The 25,827-nt window shown below is 35.6% G+C and overlaps 1 protein-coding gene across 1 annotated transcript in view; it reads right to left on the bottom strand.

Moving 5' to 3' along the window:
• Positions 1-25,827, bottom strand: part of NDUFS4 (NADH:ubiquinone oxidoreductase subunit S4) — a 124,442-nt gene that overhangs the window by 52,935 nt on the left and 45,680 nt on the right. The window contains exon 2 of the mRNA XM_081232898.1: positions 15,969-16,047. Within this exon, the coding sequence (XP_081089024.1) occupies positions 15,969-16,047 (79 nt within the window). The remainder of the gene's footprint in view (positions 1-15,968; positions 16,048-25,827) is intronic.

Below are 25,827 nucleotides of genomic sequence, written 5' to 3'. Positions count from 1 at the left end.
AAGAAAAATAGTAATATCACAGATGATTTAGTAAAATGCCATAGGCTGTAAGAAAAGGCAAGTTATATGACAAAAATCATTAAATACCAACTCGACATACATTGACATACACAAATGAACACACTTCACTAATATAAGACCACTGTAATCGAGACCAGTATTTTGCTCCAAGATCCCCAAGAACTCAATACCTGAATAGCAAATTGACTTAGGACAGTAGTCTCCTCAATTAATTCAGATTCAATTAAGGATAAGGGTTATAATTTCAGTTTGCTTTTCTTTTCAGACTAATAACTCCAAACAGGAAAAAAAAAGGGGGGGGGGACTTTTACTGAATGATGAAATAAACAAGATGTTGTCTTCTCCTACTGTTTAATGTAGGTATTCTCAATTAACTTTCGAAACAACTCTAAGGACTTGCCTGGTGGTGCGGTGGTTAAGAATCTGCCTGCCAATGCAGGGGACACAGGTTCGAGCCCTGGTCCGGGAAGACACCACATGCCACGCAGCAGCTAAGCCCATGCACCACAACTACTAAGTCTGTGCTCTAGAGCCCGTGAGCCACAACTACTGAAGCCCGCATGCCTAGAGTCCATGCTCCACAACAAGAGAAGTCACCGCAATGAGAAGCCTGCGCACCGCAACGAAGAGAAACCCCCTCTCACCACAACTAAAGAAAGCCCATGAGCAGCAACGAAGACCCAAGGCAGCCAAAAATTAATTAATTAATTAATTAATTAAAACAAAAAAAATACCTCTAAGTGTTTTCACTTTATGAGGACACTCACAGAGTTTAAATAACATGCTCAAGGTCACACGGCTAAAAGAAGGGATTTAAAGATCTAATGCTGGGCTTCCCTAGTGGCGCAGTGGTTGAGAGTCTGCCTGCTGATGCAGGGGACATGGGTTCGTGCTCCAGTCCGGGAGGATCCCACACGCCGCAGAGCAGCTGGGCCCGTGAGCCACGGCTGCTGAGCCTGCGCATCTGGAGCCTGTGCTCCACGATGGGAGAGGCCACAACAGTGAGAGCCCCGCATACCGCAAAAAAAAAATCTAATGCTATGTCTATAATAAGTCCATGGTCTTTCTAGTATCCCAAGTTTCTCACTAGATTGAAAATTTCAAGTAATATAATGTACAAGTCCTGGTATTTCTTCTTACAGTTAGTAAATGTCTTCAAAAGTCCTGTATATTACCAAAGGGGGAAATAAGACAGTGAAAGAAAAATGCAGTTAGAGGGTAGAGTCATCTCTGTCTCTCCTCTCTATATCTGATGTAGCTCTTCCATCATTTTGGAAGAAGGAGAGGAAAAAAAGAAACAAAGAAGAAAAAGGGCAAAAGGCACATAAGTGTGGAGAAAGAAGAGCAAGAGAGGAAGAACAACAAGGGGAACAGAAGAGACACATAAGAGTGAAAAAAGAAAAGAATAATGATAGCCAAAGAATTGGCCAGAGAGTCAAAGCCAGACAGAGACAGAGGTGGAAAGTGCAGAGGAGGAGAAAGAAATAGCCATTGAAAGGGGGGGACAGTACGGGGGTAGGAGGAAACACAAGCAGCCAGAAAGAGAGAGACAGATGACTATCAGCTACATAGTCAGCAAAAGAAGAACAGAGAGTCACAGAGACAGACGGAAAAAGCCATATAAACAGTGGGTAATACAAACATATCTGGGGCTTTGTCAGCACCTAATCTAGTGGACAGCAGCTCAGACAATTTATCTTTCTTCACCCTGATGACAAATCACCACTATTTCCCCGCCCCTTTTGGGGGTGGGGGTGGAGGGGAGTCAGTGTAGGAGGGCCATGGAGAGTGGAAAATTAGAGGAAGAAGATGAATTTATTACTCCAGGTCACAATACGACCTTTATAAAAAAGCAATTTCAAATTCAGAAGATTCTTTAACAGACAAATCAGTGAATTGTTATACCATATGTAAAATCTAAAATGCACAGACAAAAACTGTGGTCCTTTTTAAAAAGTAGTTGTTAAAAACTCAATTGCTGGGCTTCCCTGGTGGCGCAGTGGTTGAGAGTCCGCCTGCCGATGCAGGGGACACAGGTTTGTGCCCCGGTCAGGGAAGATCCCACATTCCGTGGAGCGGCTGGGCCCGTGAGCCGTGGCCGCTGAACCTGCGCGTCCGGAGCCTGTGCTCCGCGATGGGAGAGGCCACAACAGTGAGAGGTCCGCGTATTGCAAAAAAAAAAAAAAAAAAAAAAACTCAATTGCTTGTAGAAAACTTTGTGAAAACTATAAAAATTTCATGAATGTCCAAAAAAGGCATATGAGTAAATAAAAATAGCAACAAACAAATCACTTCCTTTAAGCTTCTTTGAAGTGACCTTTAACTGTAATAGCTAAGTAATTCTCAAGCTTTTTTTAGCAGTAAATCAGATCAAATCACTTTCCTACTTAAAACCCTATATAATGGGGCTTCCCTGGTGGTGCAGTGGTTGGGAGTCCACCTGCCGATGCAGGGGATACGGGGTCGTGCCCCGGTCCGGGAAGATCCCACATGCCGCGGAGCGGCGAGCCATGGCCACTAAGCCTGCGCGTCCGGAGCCTGTGCTCCACAATGGGAGAGGCCATAACAGTGAGAGGCCCGCGTACCGCAAACAAACAAACAAACAAAAAGCCTATAATGGCTTCCCATTAAAATTAGGATAATATTCATACTTGTTACCATGGACCTAAAATCTTACCTAATCCAGCTCCTTCCTACCTCTCTGACCTCACTTCCTATCACTCTCCCCATTTCTCACTATGTCACATAGCTTTCCTTCTCTTCTTTGACTACTACCATCAGCTAGTTAACACTTGAAGGCATTACCCTTTTCCTCTACCTGGTATGCTCTAACGCTGGCTTCTCACATGGCTGGCTCCTTCTCATCATTCAAATCTTAGTTCATATTTCATATCTTCTCAAAGTGTCTTTCCTTGATTGCCCTATAAATAACCCTTATTCTACCCAAACCCCCAGGTAGTCTCTATCCTATCACCTTGCTTTTTATTTTTCTATAACATTCATCAATCTATGCAAGTATTTTAATCATTTAGAAATAAAGTTGGCATATGCTTACACATGAAAATATTGATATAAGCTCTAAGGGGAATGATGCTGTTCCTTATTTACTGTTATATCCCCAGGGCCTAGAATATGGTACATAGCAGGTGCTCAAATAATTGAATGAACAAATGAAAAAGTACAATATGATTTTATATTATAAATAAAGGATGAGTAAAAAAAAAAAATCCCTTGAAGGATCTTCACAAACAGCTACAGACTGTCATAGTTGAAAACTCCCAGCCCTAGAGAAATTTTAGTCTCCAAACACTCCAGGCACATGCCATACCAGCCATGGTATGAATGTTTTATACATTATAAAGCTTACTAAAACAGGAACCTTATTTTAATTTTTTGGATGTCAAATTTCTAACTACTGAATTAGGCTTAAAAATCTTTTTAATTGATAGATTTTAATTATAACAATACATATTCAGTAGTCATTGTAATAGATGCAAATCAGTACACTAATCAGATCCTCAATTCTTGAATTTAAATTAGCATTCTCAGCCCAACATTTTGGTATATTTGTGTCCTATATGTTGCTTAGAGAAAGCCAAGATCATTTTTTATACCTATTTTATTGGAAGTACTAAAATTAAAAAAGACCCTCATTAACTAACATGCAATAAACTCAAAGTTGAAACAAATAAAATATTAAACATGAAATAGGAACTGAACAAAATGCCTATTCACACATATCTTGAAAATTATGCCTAATAAAGAGACAGTTTTGTGGACACATAGTACACTGCAAGCAGTAAAGCTTCCATATCACTACCCTACATTTTAAGCCTCCTCATCTTGTAAAACATGAATGATATTTGCAAGCTTTCAAGTGGCATCCTAAAGAGTAAAATCAGAGCACAGATTAAGTCATATAAGATTAGAAAGCCTGAAGACAGAAACAGATTCGATGTTTGCTAGTCTCAATTTCCAAGGTCTGCATTTTCCTTTCCTTTGCTCGAATTCTATTCCTGGAGATACATGATATAAAGAGAAAAAATAATTGTCACTACAAGATGTTACTCCTATTTTCTTCATTTCTTCTCACTCCTGCCTTCATTAAGAATTTACTATAAGATGATGGACATGAGGCTTTTAACAAGTTTAATGTGGGTATTTGGAATTAATTTTTGAAATTATCTGGCAAGCTGGCCAATGAAAAAAGCTGTAACTCTAAAAACAAAATATTCTCTTTCTACTACCAAAGAAACAAACAACAACAACAAAATCCTGCCTACACTCAAATACAGTATAAAATAAAGCATCATATATCTACATACTCTGATATAAACCTTGATGATTAGTTTATATTCAGTTAAATAAATAAAATTAGACAACCAATTTTCAAGAGGATAATATACAGCTTATGACTTTGAATTCATTTTTTTAAAAAGGTAATGTATTTTCACATATAAATTGTATAATTTCTAAAAAATGGCTAAAAAAATCTTAATGTAAAATCCAAACAAGTAAAATATTATCAATTCTACTTTATTGAGGGCCAAAGCTCCTACATAATAACATGCAAGAATTTTAAATTCTTGAAAGCAAGTGTCAAGTACTATACACAATTTCCATACACAGCAGGTAGCAAAGCAAGAAAAGAACTGACACAGTTACTCTCCTTAAAAGAGACATACAATAGAGAACTGTTATACAGCGCTAGCATACTACAGATCTATGCATTAAAGATGTTGTGGCTATTAACAGTTTAAACCTTTACTGTATTTTACTAATTGGTACATAGAACTTTAAAGCTTTTGAAAGATAAAACATTCCAGTCAGTTCAATTCTCCAGCATTGTTCAAGTATTCCAAGTAGGAACAAAGAGGAAAATAAATCTGCTTTAATTGCTGAAGAATCACAGATAATAGAGATGGTTGAATACTTCAGAGGAAAGGTCTTTTGTTCCTTAAACAATTTTAATAAAGAAAGATCATTCTCTATTTAAGTTTAAATGGTTCCTGTCTGCATATTAAAACTATTATAACATTCATTTCCTCTGTATTTAGTTAGTACAACTTTTATATAGCTTGACAGTATGTAAAAATAACTTATTTTAATTGGGAGTATATTTTAGAACACAAAGTTCTGTATTTACCAATATAATTTTATTTAAAATAACTGTATATAATAATTGATCTGACTTGTTTTAATCAGTGTTAAATGTAAGAGTTAACCGAAGTTGTTTTAAAACTAATGACATGTCATTAATAAGAGTAGAAATATTTCTATTTAAATGATCGATTAATTCTATTAATTTAACAGAATTCGGTAATTTAAGAGCATGTTTTACCCATAATCATAAAACAAGCTATTTTAATATAAGTTCAAATACTGAGGTATATTATGTCATGTAACAGGAATATTATATACAATTTAATAATCTTCTAAACATGTAAGCAACCACTTACTATGGGGATTAATGCTACTGGTACATAATACATTTACTGAGTAACCTATACCAAATGTGCAGAAGGAAACACATTTATTTCTAGCTATACTAAGTCTTAACATTTTTCATTACTTGAATTTTTTATATTTTCCAAAATCAATGCCCTCCCACCCTCCACACACACACACACACACACCAGTACTTGAAAAAAGGCCAATTAAAGAATGGCCATTTCACTGTAAAATTTACACTATGAAAATCATTAGTCATTACTTCTTCCTTAGAATTTTAAGCAATAGTATTGCTACAATCTTAAAAGCTATTCACCAATTTTCTTCAGTAGTTCGTGGGTAACGTAAAACCAACAGAGAGCAGTACATTGTAAAAAACTACTGCTGTTTTTAAAACCTAAAACTATATTGCAAACTAACATTTATATTTAGTCAACGCTTTTCTCTTTTTAATAGTCTCATCTAAATACAAGAATATAAATAAGCATCTGCAAAGTAAAAAACATGAAAAAACATTATTCCATATTTAGTGCAAGTCTTAAAGAAAAAAACTTTCATGCTAAACTGCCACCATGGAAGGTTCTCAAAGGCTGCTATTCTTTGATGTAAAATGAAATACTACTTAGTGAATAAAACATAAAAAACTCCTGTCTACCCTTCAAAGAGACATATCCTTTGACCCGGTACTCCAGACTAAAGCCTTGAAATTTTTGCACAAGAATGCTGCGTGAGGAAAGTCCAGACAAAACAGACACTTGAGATGCTAGAAGGCTGTATAACCCCAATCGCAGACACTACTCCTTCCAATAATCTAGCAGAGATAGCGCTGCCATACACCAAAAGAAAGTAATCTCGCCAAAAGAAAACTGACCCCTTAAAAAAAAAAAAAAAAAGCAAGCAGTCAAAGCAAATATAAGCCTTTAACTTAGGTTTATCTTTTTGTGCAGTTCACCTCTTAATGACCGAATTTTAATTCAAGTTTCCAGACTTATAAAAAGTTTTCATCTATAAACTTTTAGTATTGTAGGAGGCAAAAATAACATAAAACAAATACTGTTGCTGCAAATATGGTTTTATTTTGAAAGACTTGCAAAAACCTTTCATTTTTAAAATTTCTTACAGTAATACAAGCAATGAAAAATTTAAAACCTATTAAAGTGGCAATAAATTTATATTAAATAACTTGCTGCTTGCAGACATTCTAAAACAGCAATATTTGTTGGCTGAATGTGTTAATAACATGTGCTTAATCAAGTAGCAATTACTTATTGCAAGTATCAACAAGTAACAAACCTTTAACTGCTGTGTTATTGCTATTTGGAAGTAACTGTCAAAGGGCGAAACAAAAAATTGGCAACATTCAAAACACTGACTATTTATTTTACATGCACACCTAATTTTTAAATAAAGGTATTAATACAGACTACTTAAATATCCAAAATATTAGGATTTTACATTAATAGTGTGTACTATCATGTAATTTTTCAAAAAAAAAAAAAAAGTTTCGAAATGGTAGCCATCCTTCACACCCCACACCACAGATTTGAGACTTACAGATAGCTAAAAAAAAAGTTTCCTTTCTCACATGCATGTATGTTGAGATTGCATGTGTAACTAAGTGTAACACCTTTATAAGATTTAAAACAGGTGGTACGTAATAGTTTTTAGATAAAATAACCAAGTACCTAAATGAAAACAAACCACTGAATGTATCAATATAAACACTGATGGATAGTGCCTGGCACACTTAAGTGCTCAGTAAGTATTTACTGAATAAATAAATGAAGAATGAAGGAAAGATGGCATGTAACATAATTTTATGGAAGTAATATACTAATGTCAAACTATTAAGGCTTATTTCACATTATTTTTATTAATAAACTGAAATCAATTCTTATTTTATCAGGGTAGTTTTTTATTTTTGTGTGTTAAAAGATTAACTATAGCAGTTGATAGCTAATATAAGGTAATTGTGAAAAACAGGAATTAGTATTTTTTAAATACTTAATACAAATGATTAAAAAGCAAATCAAAAATGTACCTATGCAGGTCTAAGTTATGCTTTAGTTGCTTTGTGGGGGAGCCTTTACTCAAACTCTTCAAAGAGTACTGAAAATTTAACTTCTCTCTTTTGTATAATACAAGTGAATATAAAAAGACAATGTGTTCATTGGACTTGCGTATTCATCAAATGTACTGAAAGGAGACTGGGGTGGGGTGGCATAAAGAAAAAAAAGTTACTCTCTTAATAAGCACAAAGGCAAAAACATTCTTCACCCAACCTCCAAGGCACAGCAGCTCCTGCCACAAAAAACAAGGGCCTAGCAAACAACCATTCGTTGGCTTTCCTTGTTATCTGTAGGAAGTATCACATATTTGAAAATAATAATGGTGCAACCCACGAAAGTTGCCACACAAAAGTTTTTTTTTAAACACTGTGCTTCTACATAAATCAACAAGATTATTTTAAGACACTGTCATCACCTCTTCTGATATTTAACATTTTATTAGTTGCAAGAATAAATGAAAAGGATAGTTAGCAATTTATACACAACAAACAAGAGAGAAGATATTAAGAATGACTGATTAAAAATTTACCATGTGCTCTGATATAAAATTCATTATTAGCAGTTATCCAGGAATTACTACAATTTTATTCTCTGAAGATTTGTTTTCTAGCAATGTGAACATTATGTATAGTTCTAAAATGACAGAATAGAATTCTTTACACTAGAAAATGCTAAGCAGACTTTACCCCTCTACATTCTATTCCTAAAAAAAAGGATAGGATACAAGTTGTCAATATACAACTGATGCGCAGAATAAAATGTTTTTTTCTTTGTATGGTATCGACATCCACAAAACACTATAAAAATTCCTATATTTGTTACGTTATATATATATTAAATTCTGCCTGTCAGATATAACAGTAAAAAAAAAAAAGAAAGAAAATTAAAGTTTACTTGGTGACATGCCCCTAGAGCTAATCTAATAACAGTTTAAAATAATAAGCATTATAGGGAGTTCCCTGGTGGTCCAGTGGTTGAGAATCCACCTTTCAACGCAGGGGACATGGATTTGATCCCTGGTTGGGGAACTAAGATCCCAAATGCCACAGGGCAACTAAGCCCACATGCCGCAACTACTGAGCCCGTGCACCACAACGAAAGATCCTGTGTGCCACAACTAAGACCTGACACAGCCAAAAATAAATATTTTTTAAAATAATAATAAGCAGTATATACTTAAGATGAAAGAAATGAAACATGACAGGACAAATAAAAAAGGGTCTGAGGTTCTAGCTCCCCATGAAATCCACATAAGGAAGAAATATGAGGACCTAAGTTTTAAGTTGCCTTACTAGACTGCTAAGATTAAAAAGAACAGAGGTGGGGCTTCCCTGGTGGCGCAGTGGTTGAGAGTCCACCTGCCGATGCAGGGGAGGCGGGTTCGTGCCCCGGTCTGGGAAGATCCCATATACTGCGGAGCGGCTGGGCCCGTGAGCCATGGCCGCTGAGCCTGTGCTCCGCAACGGAGAGGCCACAACAGTGAGAGGCCTGCGCACTGCAAAAAAAAAAAAAAAAAAGAGAGAGAACAGAGGTAATAATCCCCACCATATCCTGCACCATACACCTGGAGTATCATGAGAAATCCTGGCAACAACATTTTAAAAGGGATTCAGTCAAACTGGAAGGTAATCAAGATGATGAATTAACTGAAGCTCATGTAAAATGAACCAAAGCCCTGGGGATATTTAAGCCAGAAAAGAGAAGACTTAGGAAAATGATTCTCAAACATTTTGGTCTCAAGACTCCTTTACACTCTTAAATATTATTGGGACCTCAATGAGATTTTGCTTATATGAGATATACCTACAGGTATTTATCATACAAGAAATTAAAATGGAGAGAAATTTAAACATAAACTTAGTTTAAAATAATAATAAACCGATTATATACTACTATAAATAACATTATAAAAATATATTTCAAAAACTAAAAATTTGAGAAGAGTAGCACTTTTGAAATCTCTAATGTCTAGCTTAATAGAAGACACCTGAATTCTAACTTCTGTTCTTACATTCAAACTGTTGGCTAAGTTGTCTTGCTTACTATATATGAAGAGAACTCATCCCTGCACAGATATGTAATTAGAGGAGGGAGCAATATTTTAATAACCTTAATATTTTCATTCTCTCATTAAATCCATGCTTGGTTCTTGCACTTTAATTGAAAATTTTACCAGGACTTCCCTGGTGGCGCAGTGGTTAAGAATCCATCTGCCAATGCAGGGGACATGGGTTCAATCCTGGCCCGGGAAGATCCCACATGCCACAGAGTGACTAAGCCCGTGCGCCACAACTACTGAGCTTACGTTCTAGAGCCTGCGAGCCACAGCTACTGAAGCCCACGTGCCTAGAGCCCGTGCTCCACAATGAGAAGCCACCGCAATGAGAAGCCCACACACCGCAATGAAGAGTAGCCCCCGCTTGCCATAACTAGAGAAAGCCCATGCACAGCAACGAAGACCCTATGCAGCCAAAATAAGTAAATAAATTTACTTAAAAAAAAAAAAAAAGAAGAAAAAGAAAGTTTTACCCATTCATGATTTTATAACCATCATATGTTAGTTACGGAAAATACTGGTTCACAGAAGTATGCAGATCTTCCAAATGTTAACATATTTCATTACACAGTATTTTAAAAGTCACATTCATTAATATCACTACCAATCCCATTAGAACAGTTCTTAAGTACTGGGAAGTTGTCGAACTCATTCAGATCAGTGGCAGAATCAAGTTCTACAAAAATTCTAACTTTCACTCGAAAGCTTGAAGTTTATCATGGGCAACACTTCCTGTAAGTGACAGGTTTATTTCTGAAAAGATGTCTGCCACGTGCTGAATGCTGAATAACCATAATGTGTCTGTCGTCTGTTATTGTTTTTTCACCTAAAAGGTGTTCCATGAAGAAAAGGACTAGGTTCAGTTTGCAACAGCAACTCAACCATATAAGTGTTTTTCCTTGATACAACGGTACTTCGGTATGCCGAAGAGTTTTACGCATACTTCTGTTTTGCTACATGGAACATAAAAAAGATGTACATGCAGAATTGAGATTTTTAAAAATTAATAATTTTCACTGCTTCATCAAAGACATTAAGTGAAACTAGCTTCTTTTTTAAGAAACCTCAAATGCAGGGAAGTGAAGGATACAATGACAGGTGCACAGTTAGGGCCACTGCCTTGATTTACACTAAGGTGCTAATAGTTTTGCCACAGTTGCTTTTGTAACATATGTGTCAAAGTCAACACAGTGAAAAGGGCAAATAAAGTCTTTGAATAATTATGAAAATAGTTTGACTCTGTGGACCTTCTACAAGGGTCTTGCTCCCTCAGCGCCCCACCACTCTTTGAGAACCACTGATTTAGGACCAAAGAGCTGTTTTCAAATATACAGAAAGCTATCATGTAGAAAATGGCATGCCCCGTGTATTATTAGGGCAGATCTTTTTTTTTTTAAATAAATTTATTTATTTTATTTTATTTTTGGCTGCATTGGGTCTTCGTTGCTGCGTGCAGGCTTTTCTCTGGTTGTGGTGAGCAGGGGCTACTCTTCATTGTGGTGCACAGGCCTGTCACTGCAGTGGCTTCTCTTGCTGCGGAGCACAGGCTCTAGGCATGTGGGCTCAGTAGTTGTGGCATGCGGGCTCAGTAGTTGTGGCTCTCGGGCTCTAGAGCGCAGGCTCAGTAGTTGTGGAGCACAAACTTAGTTGCTTGGTGGCATGTGGGATCTTCCCAGGCCAGGGATCGAATCCGTGTACCCCGCATTGGCAGGCAGGTTCTTAACCACTGTGCCACCAGAGAAGCCCAAGGGCAGATCTTGAACCAATGGACATTATTTATAAAGAAACAGCTTAGCACCAAATTAAGAAACCTTTTCCCTTTAAAAAAAATTGATGAACAGTAAAATCCATCCTTTATACTGTACAGTTCTGTTTTTTCTAACAAATGCATCACAAAAAATACCGGTTTTGACAAAAAAATCAACACCACAATCAAGATATAGAACAGTTCCATCACCCCCTAAAATTTTCTAATGCCCTTTATAGTTAATTCCTCCTCCCACATCCAATCCTGAAAACCACTCATCAGTTTTTTGTCCCTAGAATTTTGCCTGTTCTAAAATGTCAAATGAATGAAATCACACAGTATGTACGTAGCCTTGGAGTCTGGCTTCTTATTAGCATAAAGCATGCTAATAAGCATGCTAATAAGAAGCATGTTTGTTCCTAATCAGTGTGCAGAAATCCACTGACAGAGTGTTTCCAGTTACTGGAATTATTAATAAAGCTATTAAAAACATTTACATGCAGGATTTTGTGTAAACATAGATTTCATTTCACTTCGGTAAATATTCAGAAGTGAGACTACTGGATTATATGGTAAGCATATGTTTATAAAAAACTGCCACACTATTTTCCAAAATAGTTGTACCATTTTGCATTCCTATGAGAGTTCTAGTAGCTCTGCATACTTGCTAGCATTTGGTATGGTCAGTTTTTTTAAGCCATTCAAATAAGTGTGTAGTGGGAGCTCATTGTAGTTTTAATATGCAATTTCATAATCACTAATGATGTTAAGCATATTTTCATGCATTTATTTCCCATCTGAGTATCTTCTGGGTAAAGTGTCTGCTCATTTTTATTTGAGTTAATATCTTACTATTTAGTTATAAGTGGTGATTTATTTTCAGATACAATTCCTTTATCAGATACATGTTTTGCAAATATTTTCTCCCAATCTATGGCTTGTCTTTTCATTCTTTTAACAATGTCTTTCAAAGCAATTTGAAAGAAAATTTTATTTGTGAGGAAGTCCAACTTCATAATTTTTTTAAAAATAAATTATGCTTTGGTGTTATAGCTAAAAAATATTTACCCAAACCAAAGTTACAAAGATTTTCTCCTACATTTTCTTCTAGAAGTTTTACAACTTTCAGTTTTATATTTCAGACTATGAGTTTATATCTAGGACTTTGAGTTAATTCTTAAGTATGGTGCAAGGTATGAATGAAGTTTTTTGTTGTTTTTTGGTTTTTTGCATTTGGATATACAATTATTCCATCTTCCTTTTTTTTTTTGGTCTTTAAAAGAAATTATTTATTTATTTTTGGCTGTGTTGGGTCTTCGTTTCTGTGCAAGGGCTTTCTCTAGTTGCGGTGAGTGGGGGCCACTCTTCATCGTGGTGCGCGGGCCTCTATCACAGTCTCTCTTGTTGCGGAGCACAGGCTCCAGATGCACAGGCTCAGTAGTTGTGGCTCACGGGCCCAGTTTCTCCGCGGCATGTGGGATCTTCCCAGACCAGGGCTCAAACCCGTATCCCCTGCATTGGCAGGCAGATTCTCAACCACTGCACCACCAGGGAAGCCCCTTCATTTGTTTTAAAGACTATTCTTTCTACATAAGAAACACGCTTCTAATAATTATGACTGATCAGTAACATAAAGAGCAGCCTCAAAAGAAATGAGAATCAGCTGGAAATTTTTAAAACAGAAGTTTAAGAACCAGTTGTTCAGTCCAATAAAAAAAGGGCAGAACATTAAATTATCCTTCCAACTCTCACTCTATGCAGTCCCCAGAGGGGCATGTCTTAGGGAAGACTTACAGGTCTTCTTCCCTCATGTTCTCAACCCTCACCCTCCAGCAGTTCAGCTTTTATCTAGTTTATGACTAACTGAATTCCCACATAAGATTTCTCTTGAATAAAAGGTTAAACAATTTTTTAGATGAAAAACAACCTGACGCAGTAATATAACTAGGTAACATCTAAAGTTATCCTTTGGTTTTAAATTCCTAAGATCCATTTTCTAAAACTAGAATAACCACTGAAATTGGTCCCCAACTAAGTTTAGTCCATATGCTTAATCACTGGGCTTTAATAGGCATACCTGTATTAATTTTAAAAATATATAACAGTGTTCAATAGAAATCATAATAGCTAGTTCCCTTACCTTCCAAATAAGATTCAAGCTTCTATCCAATTTCAGATACAAATATAACAGTAGTCTATAACAGTAGTGTTAATTAATAAAAATGGTATACTAAGTTAACAAATGGGTTTACCTTATACAATAGTGACATTAAAATGCTGTTTCCACATCTCATGAGGAACACTCATGAGGATTTACTTCACATTTTGAAATATTTTTATCATTAATATTGATATATACATTTTTAGAATCATTTTTTGTTCAAAATGCAAGCATAATCAACTCCAATTGTTCAATATTTCTGGAAGTACCATTCAGCCCCTGGTCTTGTCATTATGCTACTTATTAAACTCTCCATCCAACAGTGTGTAGGAACAAGAAGACATGAAACCCCTACTGGCATTATGTTACCTATCTGATTATTTAATACTTTCATTTTAATATAAAACTAAATGAATGGCAAAAACTTAGGTTTGAAAATTACCTATGGGTTTCCATGTTAAGTATCATTTCAAGAACTATGAATAATTATACATAAGACTTCAACTGATTTCAACTGGAATATCACACTGACATTTTGACTACTATACTTCAAGAAAGACATAACAAAGCTAGGGAAATCTAAAAAGGGCAACAAAATTCATTAAAACTATACAACTGATTTTAGGGGATATCATTAAAAACACAAAATTCAAAGCAGTCTGTATACCTCTCTGGTATGCCTCATAGCATCTTTTTAGAGCAATAGATTGCTGTCTGACTTATTCATTTTGCAAACGGAATAGTAAGAAAAGAACTCAGAAGTGCTACTAACAAACTCTCTAAAATTTGAAACTTTATTATAGAGAGTAAACCTCATAATACTGGAACAAGAAAGTAATCTCTTGGGGCTTAAAAGAGATGGTCATTGGAAAAGGTAAAATAATAGTACCCTCATTAATTAATGAACATGTTGCATGTGTAATTCCTCCTCCTCTCACACACACACCTGTCTCATTTTTCTTCTACTTGACTAAGCAAGTGACATTTGGTTTTTCTGTTTGTTTTTTGGGGGTTTTTTTTTGGCTAAACCACGTGGCATGCAAGATCTTAGTTCCCCAACCAGGGACAGAACCTGGGCCCTCTGCAGTGGAAGCATGGAGTCCTAACCACTGGACCATCAGGGAATTCCCAGCAAGTGACATTTGATTAACACTTGATGAACAGGTAGATGGTACCTGGATGAAGAGCTAGGGAATTGGTTAAAAGCAGCTGGGCATAATTAACTGAAATCTGAATGCCCTGAAGCAGGAAAGAAGAACAGCAAGTTCCAGGCTTGGTGTGGCTGAAGCACAGAGTGTAAAAGACAGAGGCACAAGATAAACTTAGAAAGGTAGGAGTTAAATCACACAAGACCTCAAAGGCCATGATAGGATTTTAATGTTTACTCTCAGGTCAGTAAAAAACAGCAAAGGATTTTACACAAAAGGATGACACAACCAGCATTTTTAAAAGACTATTCTGGTTATCTGTGGAAGATGAATTAGAGGAAGATTAAAGTATCTATGGAGATCAATTAAGAAACACTACAGCAATCTAGGTGAAAAATGATGGTAGCCTTGACTAGGATGATGGCAAGGTCGGGAGGCAGATCTAAGAGATAATTTAAAGACAAAACCAAGCAGTCTGAGGCATAACCAGCCTTACAAATTGTCTGTACTTATCTATTTATTTAGCTGTTTGTGTCTTTAATGATGCAAAAAGAAACTTAAGTGTGACCCATTATTTAAATTATGTTTACAGGTTCAAAATTAAGTGACAAAAGAATGTACAGTTAGAAAGGGAGTAGTTAAGAAACATACCTGTATATCTGATAATTGTAAACCAGATATAAAATGAAAACCATGTTTATATGATTACACATTTTTACTAGAAGTCTTAGAAACTTTACAAAATTTATGCCATTGTACAATATAAGCATAAATAACAAGTTGCACCTAAAGTAACACCACACACTGAAAAATTCTGTAAGTGACGATTACCAAAATTCTATCTGCTGCTGATTAACAGAAGAACCTTATTCATGTATTGGTAGTTGTAATCTCTCATGCATTATGAAGAAATAGGATGTGTGTGTGTACACATACCTATATATACACAGTAACAATTACAATAATTGGTTCCAGAAAAACCCAATATACTTAATTTTAGATAGTACTGGTAAGTTCTTACAACTTAAATAGGAGTGTAACTGAGAAAATTAAAAATAATATATTCATTCCAAAAATTAAAATATTGATTTCTACTTATAAATGCCACAAAAATGGAAGCCTTTTGTAATTTTAATGTTTGTATATAATATTTGTGTAAAATGCTTAACACAAATTATCTTTTTGTAATGATTATTTCTTCTTAAAATTTATATACACTTTTCCTAGAAGAACCCAGAACACCATCTGAAAAATCTGTTGTACAAAAATAACCCTGAAGGCAGAATCCTAGCAGTGTATAGTAGAGAATTCTTACCAATTTTTCATCAACCGTTATGAGTTGCGTGTCTCGAGTTTGGTCCTGTGCCAACCTCCATGTGGAAGTGCTCAGCGACCTGCAGTGAAAGACTTTAAGTTAAAAAGTGATCCATGCAATGAGAAAAGAGAGGCAGACAAATCTTACAGAAACCAGCTACTTTAACAGTTATCTGTCTTATAAAACAAAAAGAATAGAAAGAAATAGAAGAGGGCACAAAAATCCTTTTTCTCCCCAATTAGTTCTGTCTGCTGAGTTTTTGGCAGACTCTCACTTGACAGTTCACAACAGGCTGTACTTTATGGCAGTCTATAGGCTCTCTGTCATAGAAGGGCCGCCAGTGACAAGAACTGTTCTGCTCTCTATGAATGCACACTGGCTAGTCTGTCATTACAAGGAAGAAAAATGCAAAGCTATATCAACACTTCTGGAATGCTGATTCCTAAATGATGGCATCAGAAAGAAAAAGAAAAATCTCTATCATATTCTTAATGGACTAAAGTAAAAGTTGTAGAATTTAATTATATAATGTTAACAAAAAGTTCCTTCACTCTAATTTCAAAACAAAAGTTTAAATAAGAATGATTTGCATGATCATTTAAACCAATGTTATTGGTTTAATCCTGTGACCCATTCACAGAATTGAATAAAGTCTGAATAGCTGAAATAGAAATATTAAGTCAGAAATAAAATCAGCACAGAATCTAACTCTTTTGTATTAGCATGGTCCCACTCTCACCCCAAGGAAATTATGAAAAGCTAACAGATTTTTTTTATTTCATGTACACACTGTAGTTTATACTAATGAATGCAATAGCCATCGATGATTGTGACAATTTAGCATTTTAGAATTTTCCAAAATATTAAACCATCCTATGTAGATTTCTCTTTAGAAAGTAAGTTAGTATACACAATTGACTTGAGTTTCCAAACCAACTGAATATAGAGTATTCAATTCTTTTATTTAATGCAATATAATCACCAATAATTCATGCAAAACTTCATGCCAAATGTTCAACTTTCAATAGCTATACTGTACACAGCTTTATAGAAAATCTACCTACTAATAACATAAAGATAACTCATAATACAAAAGGCTTTGTTTCATGAACATATATATTTTTTAAATGTCAATTATTTCCCCTAATTAATACAATTCATTATCACTATAAATACCTTGCTCAGAAATATATCCACACAAAATACACCTACATGGATATTATTTTAAATTATTTATACAAACAGTTAAAATATATGTTCTAGTTGTTATAATACTAAAGAAGTATAATTAAGTACCTTTTAAAATCTATTTACTCTGGAAATCACTAAGAGCAATAATATGACAATAAGAACATTTTGAGTATTTATAACTAAATCCATATATTGCAAGAAAAAAGTGAGGCAATGATAAGGGAACTCAGGAAAACTTGAAATATTAGAAGTATTAGAAAATGTAGGGACTTCCCTCGCGGTCCAGTGGGTAAGAATCTGCCTTCCAATGCAGGGGACGCGGCTTCGATCCCTGGTCGGGGAACTAAGATCCCACATACCGCAGGGCAACTAAGCCCACACACCACAACCACTGAGCCCACGTGCTCTAGAGCCAGTGGGCCACAACTACTGAGTTCACACACCACAACTAGAGAGCCCACGCACCACAACTACTGAGCCCGCGTGCTCTAGAGCCCCACTCTGCACACAAAGCCCACACACTGCAACGAAAGATCCCTCATGCCACAACTAAAACCCGACACAGCCAAATAAATTAAATAAATAAATAAATATTTTAAAAGGAAAAGAAAATATAGCTATATTTCAAGAAAATGGAACTACCTAATTCCTCTAATGAATAGAAGTGTTAGATCAAAATAGTGGAAATTAGATTAAAACTCTGTAATTCACGAACTGTATAATTTAAAATTATACAGTAGGTTTGATTGATTTAAACAATTTTCTTTTAAATTGTATGTTAAAATCTTATTGTGCATTAGTTGTAACCCAAAGTAAATTTCTTTTTTTTTTTGGGCGGTACGCGGGCCTCTCACTGCTGTGGCCTCTCCCGTTGCGAAGCACAGGCTCCGGACGCGCAGGCTCAACGGCCATGGCTCACAGGCCCAGCCACTCCGTGGCATGTGGGATCTTCCCGGACCGGGACACAAACCCGTATTCCCTGCATCGGCAGGCGGACTCTCAACCACTGCACCACCAGGGAAGCCCCCAAAGTAAATTTTTTAAAATGTTAAAGTATATATACTTTAATGGTAGAAATATTTTAATAATTTTAGATTGATCTCCAACTAATCATAAGAATGAAGCTGTATGTCATTTTGTGTAAACAGATAACTATTATAAACAAATACACAGATGCAAAATTATGCTTATATTTTTATCAGCCTGTATGTAAAATGCAACACAATAAAAGACAAAGATGTTAAGTAAAATAATATAACCAGAAAAGTTAAAAATAAAAATATTTTGTTAAGAAAAAGATAGGCTAGAATGCAAAGAAATTATAAGTAGAAATTCTTATTTAGTATTTGAAACAATATATTCACATATAATTTATTTCAGAAAAATTTGCCTAAGTAAAAAACACACAATGTATATAGGTATATGTATATATATGTGCATATGGGTTATATATATTAAGTCATGTGCTAAGTAGTTACTCCTGAAACACAGAGACAGCAATTCTTAAAAAACAAACCTCATGGGCTTCCGTGGTGGCGCAGTGGTTGAGAGTCAGCCTGCCAACTCAGGGGACATGGGTTCATGCCCTGGTCCGGGAGGATCCCACATGACGTGGAGCGGCTGGGCCTGTGAGCCATGGCCGCTGAGCCTGCGCGTACGGAGCCTGTGCTCCGTAACGGGAGAGGCCACAACAGTGAGAGGCCCGCATACCGCCAGAAAAAAAAACCCTCAGATGTGGAGAAAAATTTTCCTCCAATTCTAGATAGTTAAGGTAGCAACAGAGATCTAGAGTCAATTACGAACGCAGCATTTAATTAATTATACCTACAAAATATAATCTACAGTTAATTTTAGATTAAATGTGAACTATATAGCAAATATCTTTTTGTTTATTAGCCTGTGCAGAACACCACAACAGTGAGGTGGAAGAAGTAAAGAAAATATTTTTAGTCATATTAGAGTATAAAAACGTTACTAAACAAAATATAAAACCTAGAAAGCATAAAGTAAAAAATGACAAAAGCTACTACAAAAAAACTTCTAAACCAAAATACGATAAATTAAGAATAAGACAGGTAACAAACAAGAAATCTTTACAACACAAAACAGTAAAGGATCAATATTCAAAATAGGTAGGGAATTCTCTGGCGGTCCAGTGGTTAGGATTCAGTGCTTTCACGGCTGGGGTCCCAGGTTTTATCCCACAAGCTGTGCAACAGGGCCAAAAAAAAAAAAAAAAAAAAAAGGTAAAAGAGCTCCTATAAATTGGTACATAGGAATAATGGGTTTCAAAGGAGGGAGTCAAACAAGAAAAAAACAAACAACCCAATTACAAATGGGAAAAGAATTTGAAGCCACATTTATCTAAAGATCTACAAATAACCAATAAGCACATGAAAAGATGCTCAACATTACTAATCACTAGGGAAATGCAAGTCAAACCCACAATGAGATATCACTTCATACCCATTAGGATGGTTACAAAAAAATAAGCATTGGTGACATATGGAGAAATTGGAACCCTTCTGCATTGCTGGTGGGAATGTAAAATGCAGTTGCTGTGGAAAACAGTATGGCAATTCCTAAAAAAAACTAAACAATTAACATGTGATCCAGCAATTCCACTTATGGGTATATACCCAAAATAACTGAAAGGAGGGACTCAAACAGATATTTGTAATATTCATAGCAGCATTATTAGCAACAGCCAACAGTCAAATATTAATAATCACATTTTATTGGGTCATGTATCATAATACTAGGAAGTTAAGTGTACATACAGAAATGACTAATATGTAATGATTAGTAAATAAATACTAATTTTATTTTGCTATTTATTTCCCTTTTTTTTTTGGCTACATTGGGTCTTAGTTGTAGCACACGGGATCTTCATTGAGGCCTGCAGGATCTTTTGTCTCCACGCACAGGCTCTTCGTTATGGCGCACAGTCTTCTCTCTAGTTGTGGCGTGCGGGTTTTCTCTTCTCTAGTTGCAGTGTGCAGGCTCCAGGGTGCATGGGCTCTGTAGCTTGTAGCAGGTGGGCTCTCTCATTGAGGCTCATGAGCTCAGTAGTTGTGGTGCACGAGCTTAGTTGCCCTGCAGCATGTGGGATCTTAATTCCCAGACCAGGGATCAAACTCATGTCCCTTGCATTGGAAAGTGGATTCTTTACCACTGGACCACCAGGGAAGTCCCTAGTACCCATTTTTGAGAAACTTAGAAATTTTGTTTGCTTCATGAACTTGCCTTGCTATCCACCCATTTGTTTTAACTGGTCTGTTCACACTTCCAAGTTTCTTAAGTGTCAATCTTAATTCTGAGCCCAAAGGATAAACTATGAGGGCTGTGACTGTTACTAATCAATTATTATTAGAGTATACAAACAATTTATTCTATTTAGTTTTTTTGTATGTTTCCTGTAAGACAATGAGGTATCCTGGAAATGGATATTAAGAGATCTTATTTCTAACTCTGAATTTTACTACTTACTGTTGTGTCTATGAGCAAATCACTTAACGTCTCTGCATCTCGATTTCATTTTTGTAAATGTGTAAAATGAGGACTTGTTCCTCTTTTTTTCTACTGAAGAGTCTATGTGATTCTAATAAGTGGAACTGATTATAGTTCTAGTTTGTTTTAATAATCCCCTATGAAAATGCTATGGAATAACTACTCAACTCATAATCTGATTTTCTTTAAAAATCTAAGGAGTTACAATTTTCAAAAGCATATACACATTTGTTTATCCATTAATTTCATGATGAACATTTGGATTGTTTCTGCTAAAGATATTCACATGCAGTTTTTGTGAGGACATAAGTTTGCAACTCTTTGGGTAAATACCTAGGAACACAACTCATGGCTTATATGTTAAGACTATGCTTAGCTTTGTAAAAAACTGCCACACTGTCTCCCAAAGTGGGTGTTCCATTTTGCATTCCCACCAGCAACAAATGAGTCTTCCTGTTCTCTTCATTCTCACAAGTGTTTGGTGTTGTCAGTTTCTTGGATTTTACCTATTTTAATAGGTGTGTAGTGGCATCTCATTGTTGTTTTAATTTTCAATTCCCTAATGACATATGATGTTGAGGCACCTTTTCATATGCTTATTTTCCATTTACATATCTTCTTTGGTGAGGTATCTGTTCAGATCTTTTGCCTATTTTTAAATTGAATTTTTTTTCCTTATTGTTGAATTTTGAATTCTTTGTATATTGTAGATAAAAATTATTTATCAGATGTGTTTTGCAAATATTGTCTCCAACTCTGTGCTTTTCTTTCTCTTAAAGTGTCTTTCAAAGAGCAGACGCTTTTAATTTTAATGAAGTCCAACTCATCTATATTTTTCTTTCATGGATGGTGTTTTTGATGTTGTATCTAAAAACTCAGCACCAAACCAAGGTACCTAGATTTTCTCTTATGTTATTATGTTCTAGAGGTTTGATAGTTTTGCGTCTTACATTTAGATCCATGATCCATTCTGAGTTAATTTTTGTGAAAGGTGTAAGGTCAATGTGTAGATTCTTTTTTTTTTTTTTTTTTTTTGGGCATGTGGTTATGTTCCAGTTCCACTTATTAAAAAGATTATCTTTTCTCCACTGATTGCCCTTGCTCCTTCCTCCAAGATCAGTTACCTATCTTTGACTAATCTATTTCTGGACTATCAATTCTATCCATTGATTTATTTGCTGATCACTGTCTTGATTATTGCAGCTGTATACTAAATCTTGAAGTCAGTTAGTGTCAGTCCTCTTTGTTATTCTTCTTCACTATTATAGTGAATATTTTGGGTCTTTTGCCTTCCAGTATATAATCAGTTTCTTGACATCCACAAAGGAGCTTGCTGGGGTTTTGATTGGAACTGTGCTGAATCTATACATCAAGTTGGGAGGAAATGACATTTTAACAATATTGAATCTTCCTATCCATGTATATTTATTAGGATCTTCTTTGATTTTTTTCATCAAAGTTTTGTGGTTTTCTACATAGATGTCTTGCAAATACTGTTTTTAATACTTCAAAATATACTCTTCAAAAAGTCTTAATGGTGAAAAGATAAAAAGAAATCATTTGCACTAGAAAATAGTATCTGAATAAGAATCATATTGCTGACTCCAAGTACTAACACTACTCTCCTCTTGAAGCAAATTAACTTTATCAACTAAGAATAGTAAAACTCCCATATTATTGTAGCAGTTTTAAAACATGGCTCCAAATTCCTTTGACACTCCTCCTTCCCATGAGGGGCTGGAGGTCTATGTGCCCTATTCCTAGAATGTAGTCCTGTGACACGTTGATCAATATAATACAGAAGTGAGGCTATGCGTGTTTCCAGGCTCAGACCTTACAAAACTAATGGTTTCCGCTTCTTGTCTCTTAGAACATTGTTTCTTGGGATACTGTCTCTTGGAACCCAGCCACCATGTTGTGAGGAAGTCTAGCCTGCCCCACAAAGACCCATGTGAAGAGGAATCAACAGCCAATACCACTTTGCTAGCCAAGTGGGTGAGCTATTAGACATGAATCCTCTAGCCCAAGTAGAGCCATCCCAGCAGACACTACCTGCAGCAGAGATAAACTTCCCTGCCAAGCCCTGCCCAAATTTCAGATTTCTGAGTAAAACAAATGACTGTTGCTGTTTCAAGCAACTGAATATTGGGGTAGTTTGTGTTCAACTACAGATAACAAAAACATCCCTACAAATAACTGAATATGGTTTTATAAACATTAAAATTAAACCAGTAACTTCTAGGGACCAGAAATGATCTGCTGGACTTACAAAGTAAAATTCCTAATCCTATAAAAATTATTAATGAATCAATGAATCCTCAGCCTTTTGACTAAAACCAATTATGCTTGTTGTCAATTTACCGCAAACTGAATTAACCCAAATTCACATTAAATCAGAAAGTGTTCAGTTCCATACTAATACATAAGGAAATATTACTAGAAGTTCTAGCAGAAATAATAAGATAATAATATATCCATATACTTTGTACCACAATAACTATCTCAGGCTTAAAATACGTTGATATTTGGGTCAGTCACCTTCAAGTTGATGATCTTAAAGCTCTTCAAAATCTTGAATCTATATAGAAAATTTAAACTGTCTTCATCACACTGTACTGACTAGACAGAAGCAAGAAAGAACTAATTGTTAACAGAAAAAATAAAGATGGGAGGTCAAGGGCTTCCCTGGTGGAGCAGTGGTTAAGAATCCACCTGCCAATGCAAGGAACACGAGTTCGAGCCCTGGTCCGGGAAGATCCCACATGCCGCGGAGCAGCTAAGGCCATGTGTCACAACTACTGAGCCCACATGCCACAACTACTGAAGCCCATGTACCTAGAGCCCGTGCTCCACGAGAGAAGCTACTGTAATGAGAAGCCCTCGCTCTGCAAAAAAGAGTAGCCCCCGCTTGCTGCAACTAGAGAAAGCCCATGCGCAGCAATGAAGACCCAATGCAGCCTAAATAAATAAATAAATAAATAAATAAATAAATAAATAAATAAATAAATATTTTAAAAAGAAAAGAAATGGGAGGTCAGGAGACCATCTTAATATTCTGGGAAAATATATAGAGTAAAAGGAAAGGCAAAGATCCTATAAATTTAGTTAATGCAGTGGAAATAACAGTGATGACAGTTTATAATCTATTCACAAATTAGTTATTTAATTCTAAATCAGATTTATTGCAATAACTTCTTATCTTTACCTAAGTACCTAATATTATCTTAAAATGTTCAACTGGTCAAGTCAGTAAAAATTATAATATCCTGCTCATAGATATTTTCCCTTTCTTCTGAGCCAGGTAGAACTTGTAGCAGGATCTTATAGCTGTTGTGCCTCTGGACACAGCTCAAGCCAAAACCTTAAAGTAATCCTTTGAGAGTCAGCCAACAGACTAAGGAGATTTGTGCAAGAGGGATAAGAGGAATTATGCTCACATACCAGACTTTGGAATGGAACTGAAGAGTAATAAGGAGGAGAATGTGGGCAAGGTTTCACAGGGTGGTAACAAAGAAACTGGAGGCCATGATGGAAAATGTAAAGGAGAAAGAAATATACCCAAGTTTATACCAACAGGATATCAAAATAAATATACATGAGCTTAAAACAAAGAGAATAAGAGATATAGATGTCATGGTGATGATAATTATATTACAAAACACAACAAATATATGTGAAAAGTTCATATTTAGGGGCTTCCCTGGTGGCGCAGTTGTTGAGAATCTGCCTGCCAATGCAGGGGACACGGGTTCGAGCCCTGGTCTGGGAAGATCCCACATGCCACGGAGCAACTAAGCCCGTGCGCCACAGCTACTGAGCCTGCGCGTCTGGAGCCTGTGCTCCGCAACAAGAGAAGGCCGCGACAGTGAGAGGCCTGCGCACCGCGATGAAGAGTGGACCCCGCTCTCCGCAACTAGAGAAAGCCCTTGCACAGAAACGAAGACCCAACACAGCCAAAAATAAATAAATAAATAAATAAATAAATTTAAATTTTTTTTAAAAAAGTTCATATTTAGGAAGGTCAAATCATTGAGCTACACTGGCCATTAAAGAATAACTCTACTGGTTTGGAACGCCTTAAAGGAAGGAATTGAGTTGCTGTACTTTGTCATGTCTTGTAAATAACTGGAAGCTAATTTACCATAAAGATGTCAGTTGTTAATCAACAGATTAAATATATTAATAATAAACACCCTAGCAGAATTTTTATAAAATTAGATGATCCTTATCAGGAAGAAAAAATTCACAAAAATAACCAAGAAAATTTTGAAAACCAACTACAGGCATACCTCAGAGATATTACAGGTTCAGTTCCAGACTACTGCAATAAAGCAAATATAGCAATAAAGCAAGTCACAAATGTTTTGGTTTCCCAGAGCATATAATAGTTATATTTATACTACACTGATCTATTAAGTGTGCAAGCACTGTACCTTTTTTTTAAAAAGTACATACCTTTATTTTAAAATAACTTTATTGCTAAAAGGTGCAACCATCATCTGAGCCTTCAGCAAATCATAATCTTTTTGCAATAGTAAATCAAAGATCACTGATCACCATAAAAAATGTAATAATAAAAGAGTTTGAAATATTGTGAGAATTACCAGAAGTGACACAGAGACACAAAATGAGCAAATGCTGTTGGAAAAATGGTGCTGACAGACTCAATACAGGGTTCCCACAAACCTTCAATTTGTCCAAAAAAAAAATGCAGTACCTGCAAAGCACAATAAAGTGAAGCACAATAAAACAAGGTATGCCTGTATAAGGCAGGATTTGCCTTGCCAATTAATATGCTACAATAATTAAAATATCATGGTATTAGCACAGGCAAAGACACATAGATCAAATAAATAGTTCAGATCAGAGTACAAAAACAAATTACGTAGATCTGTAAATTTACTATATAAGTGCAATTTCACTTATCAGTGGTGAAAAGCTAGAATATTCAATAAATGATACTGAGACAACTGGCTATCCTTTCACGGAAGAAAAATGTTTCAATACTCTGATAAAATAGTTACAGCATACACCAAGGAATTCCAGATGGATTAATACACACACACACATTGTGTTGTGTGTGTAATTACTGGATAAAACACAAGAGTTTTTTAATCAAGACACAATATCCACAAACTGTGAAAGAAAAATAACTTTT

This window comes from Mesoplodon bidens (genome assembly GCF_964165515.1).
Source record: "Mesoplodon bidens genome assembly, chromosome: 4".
Classification (NCBI taxonomy): Eukaryota; Metazoa; Chordata; class Mammalia; order Artiodactyla; family Ziphiidae; genus Mesoplodon; species Mesoplodon bidens.
This window is presented reverse-complemented; position numbering and strand designations above follow the sequence as displayed.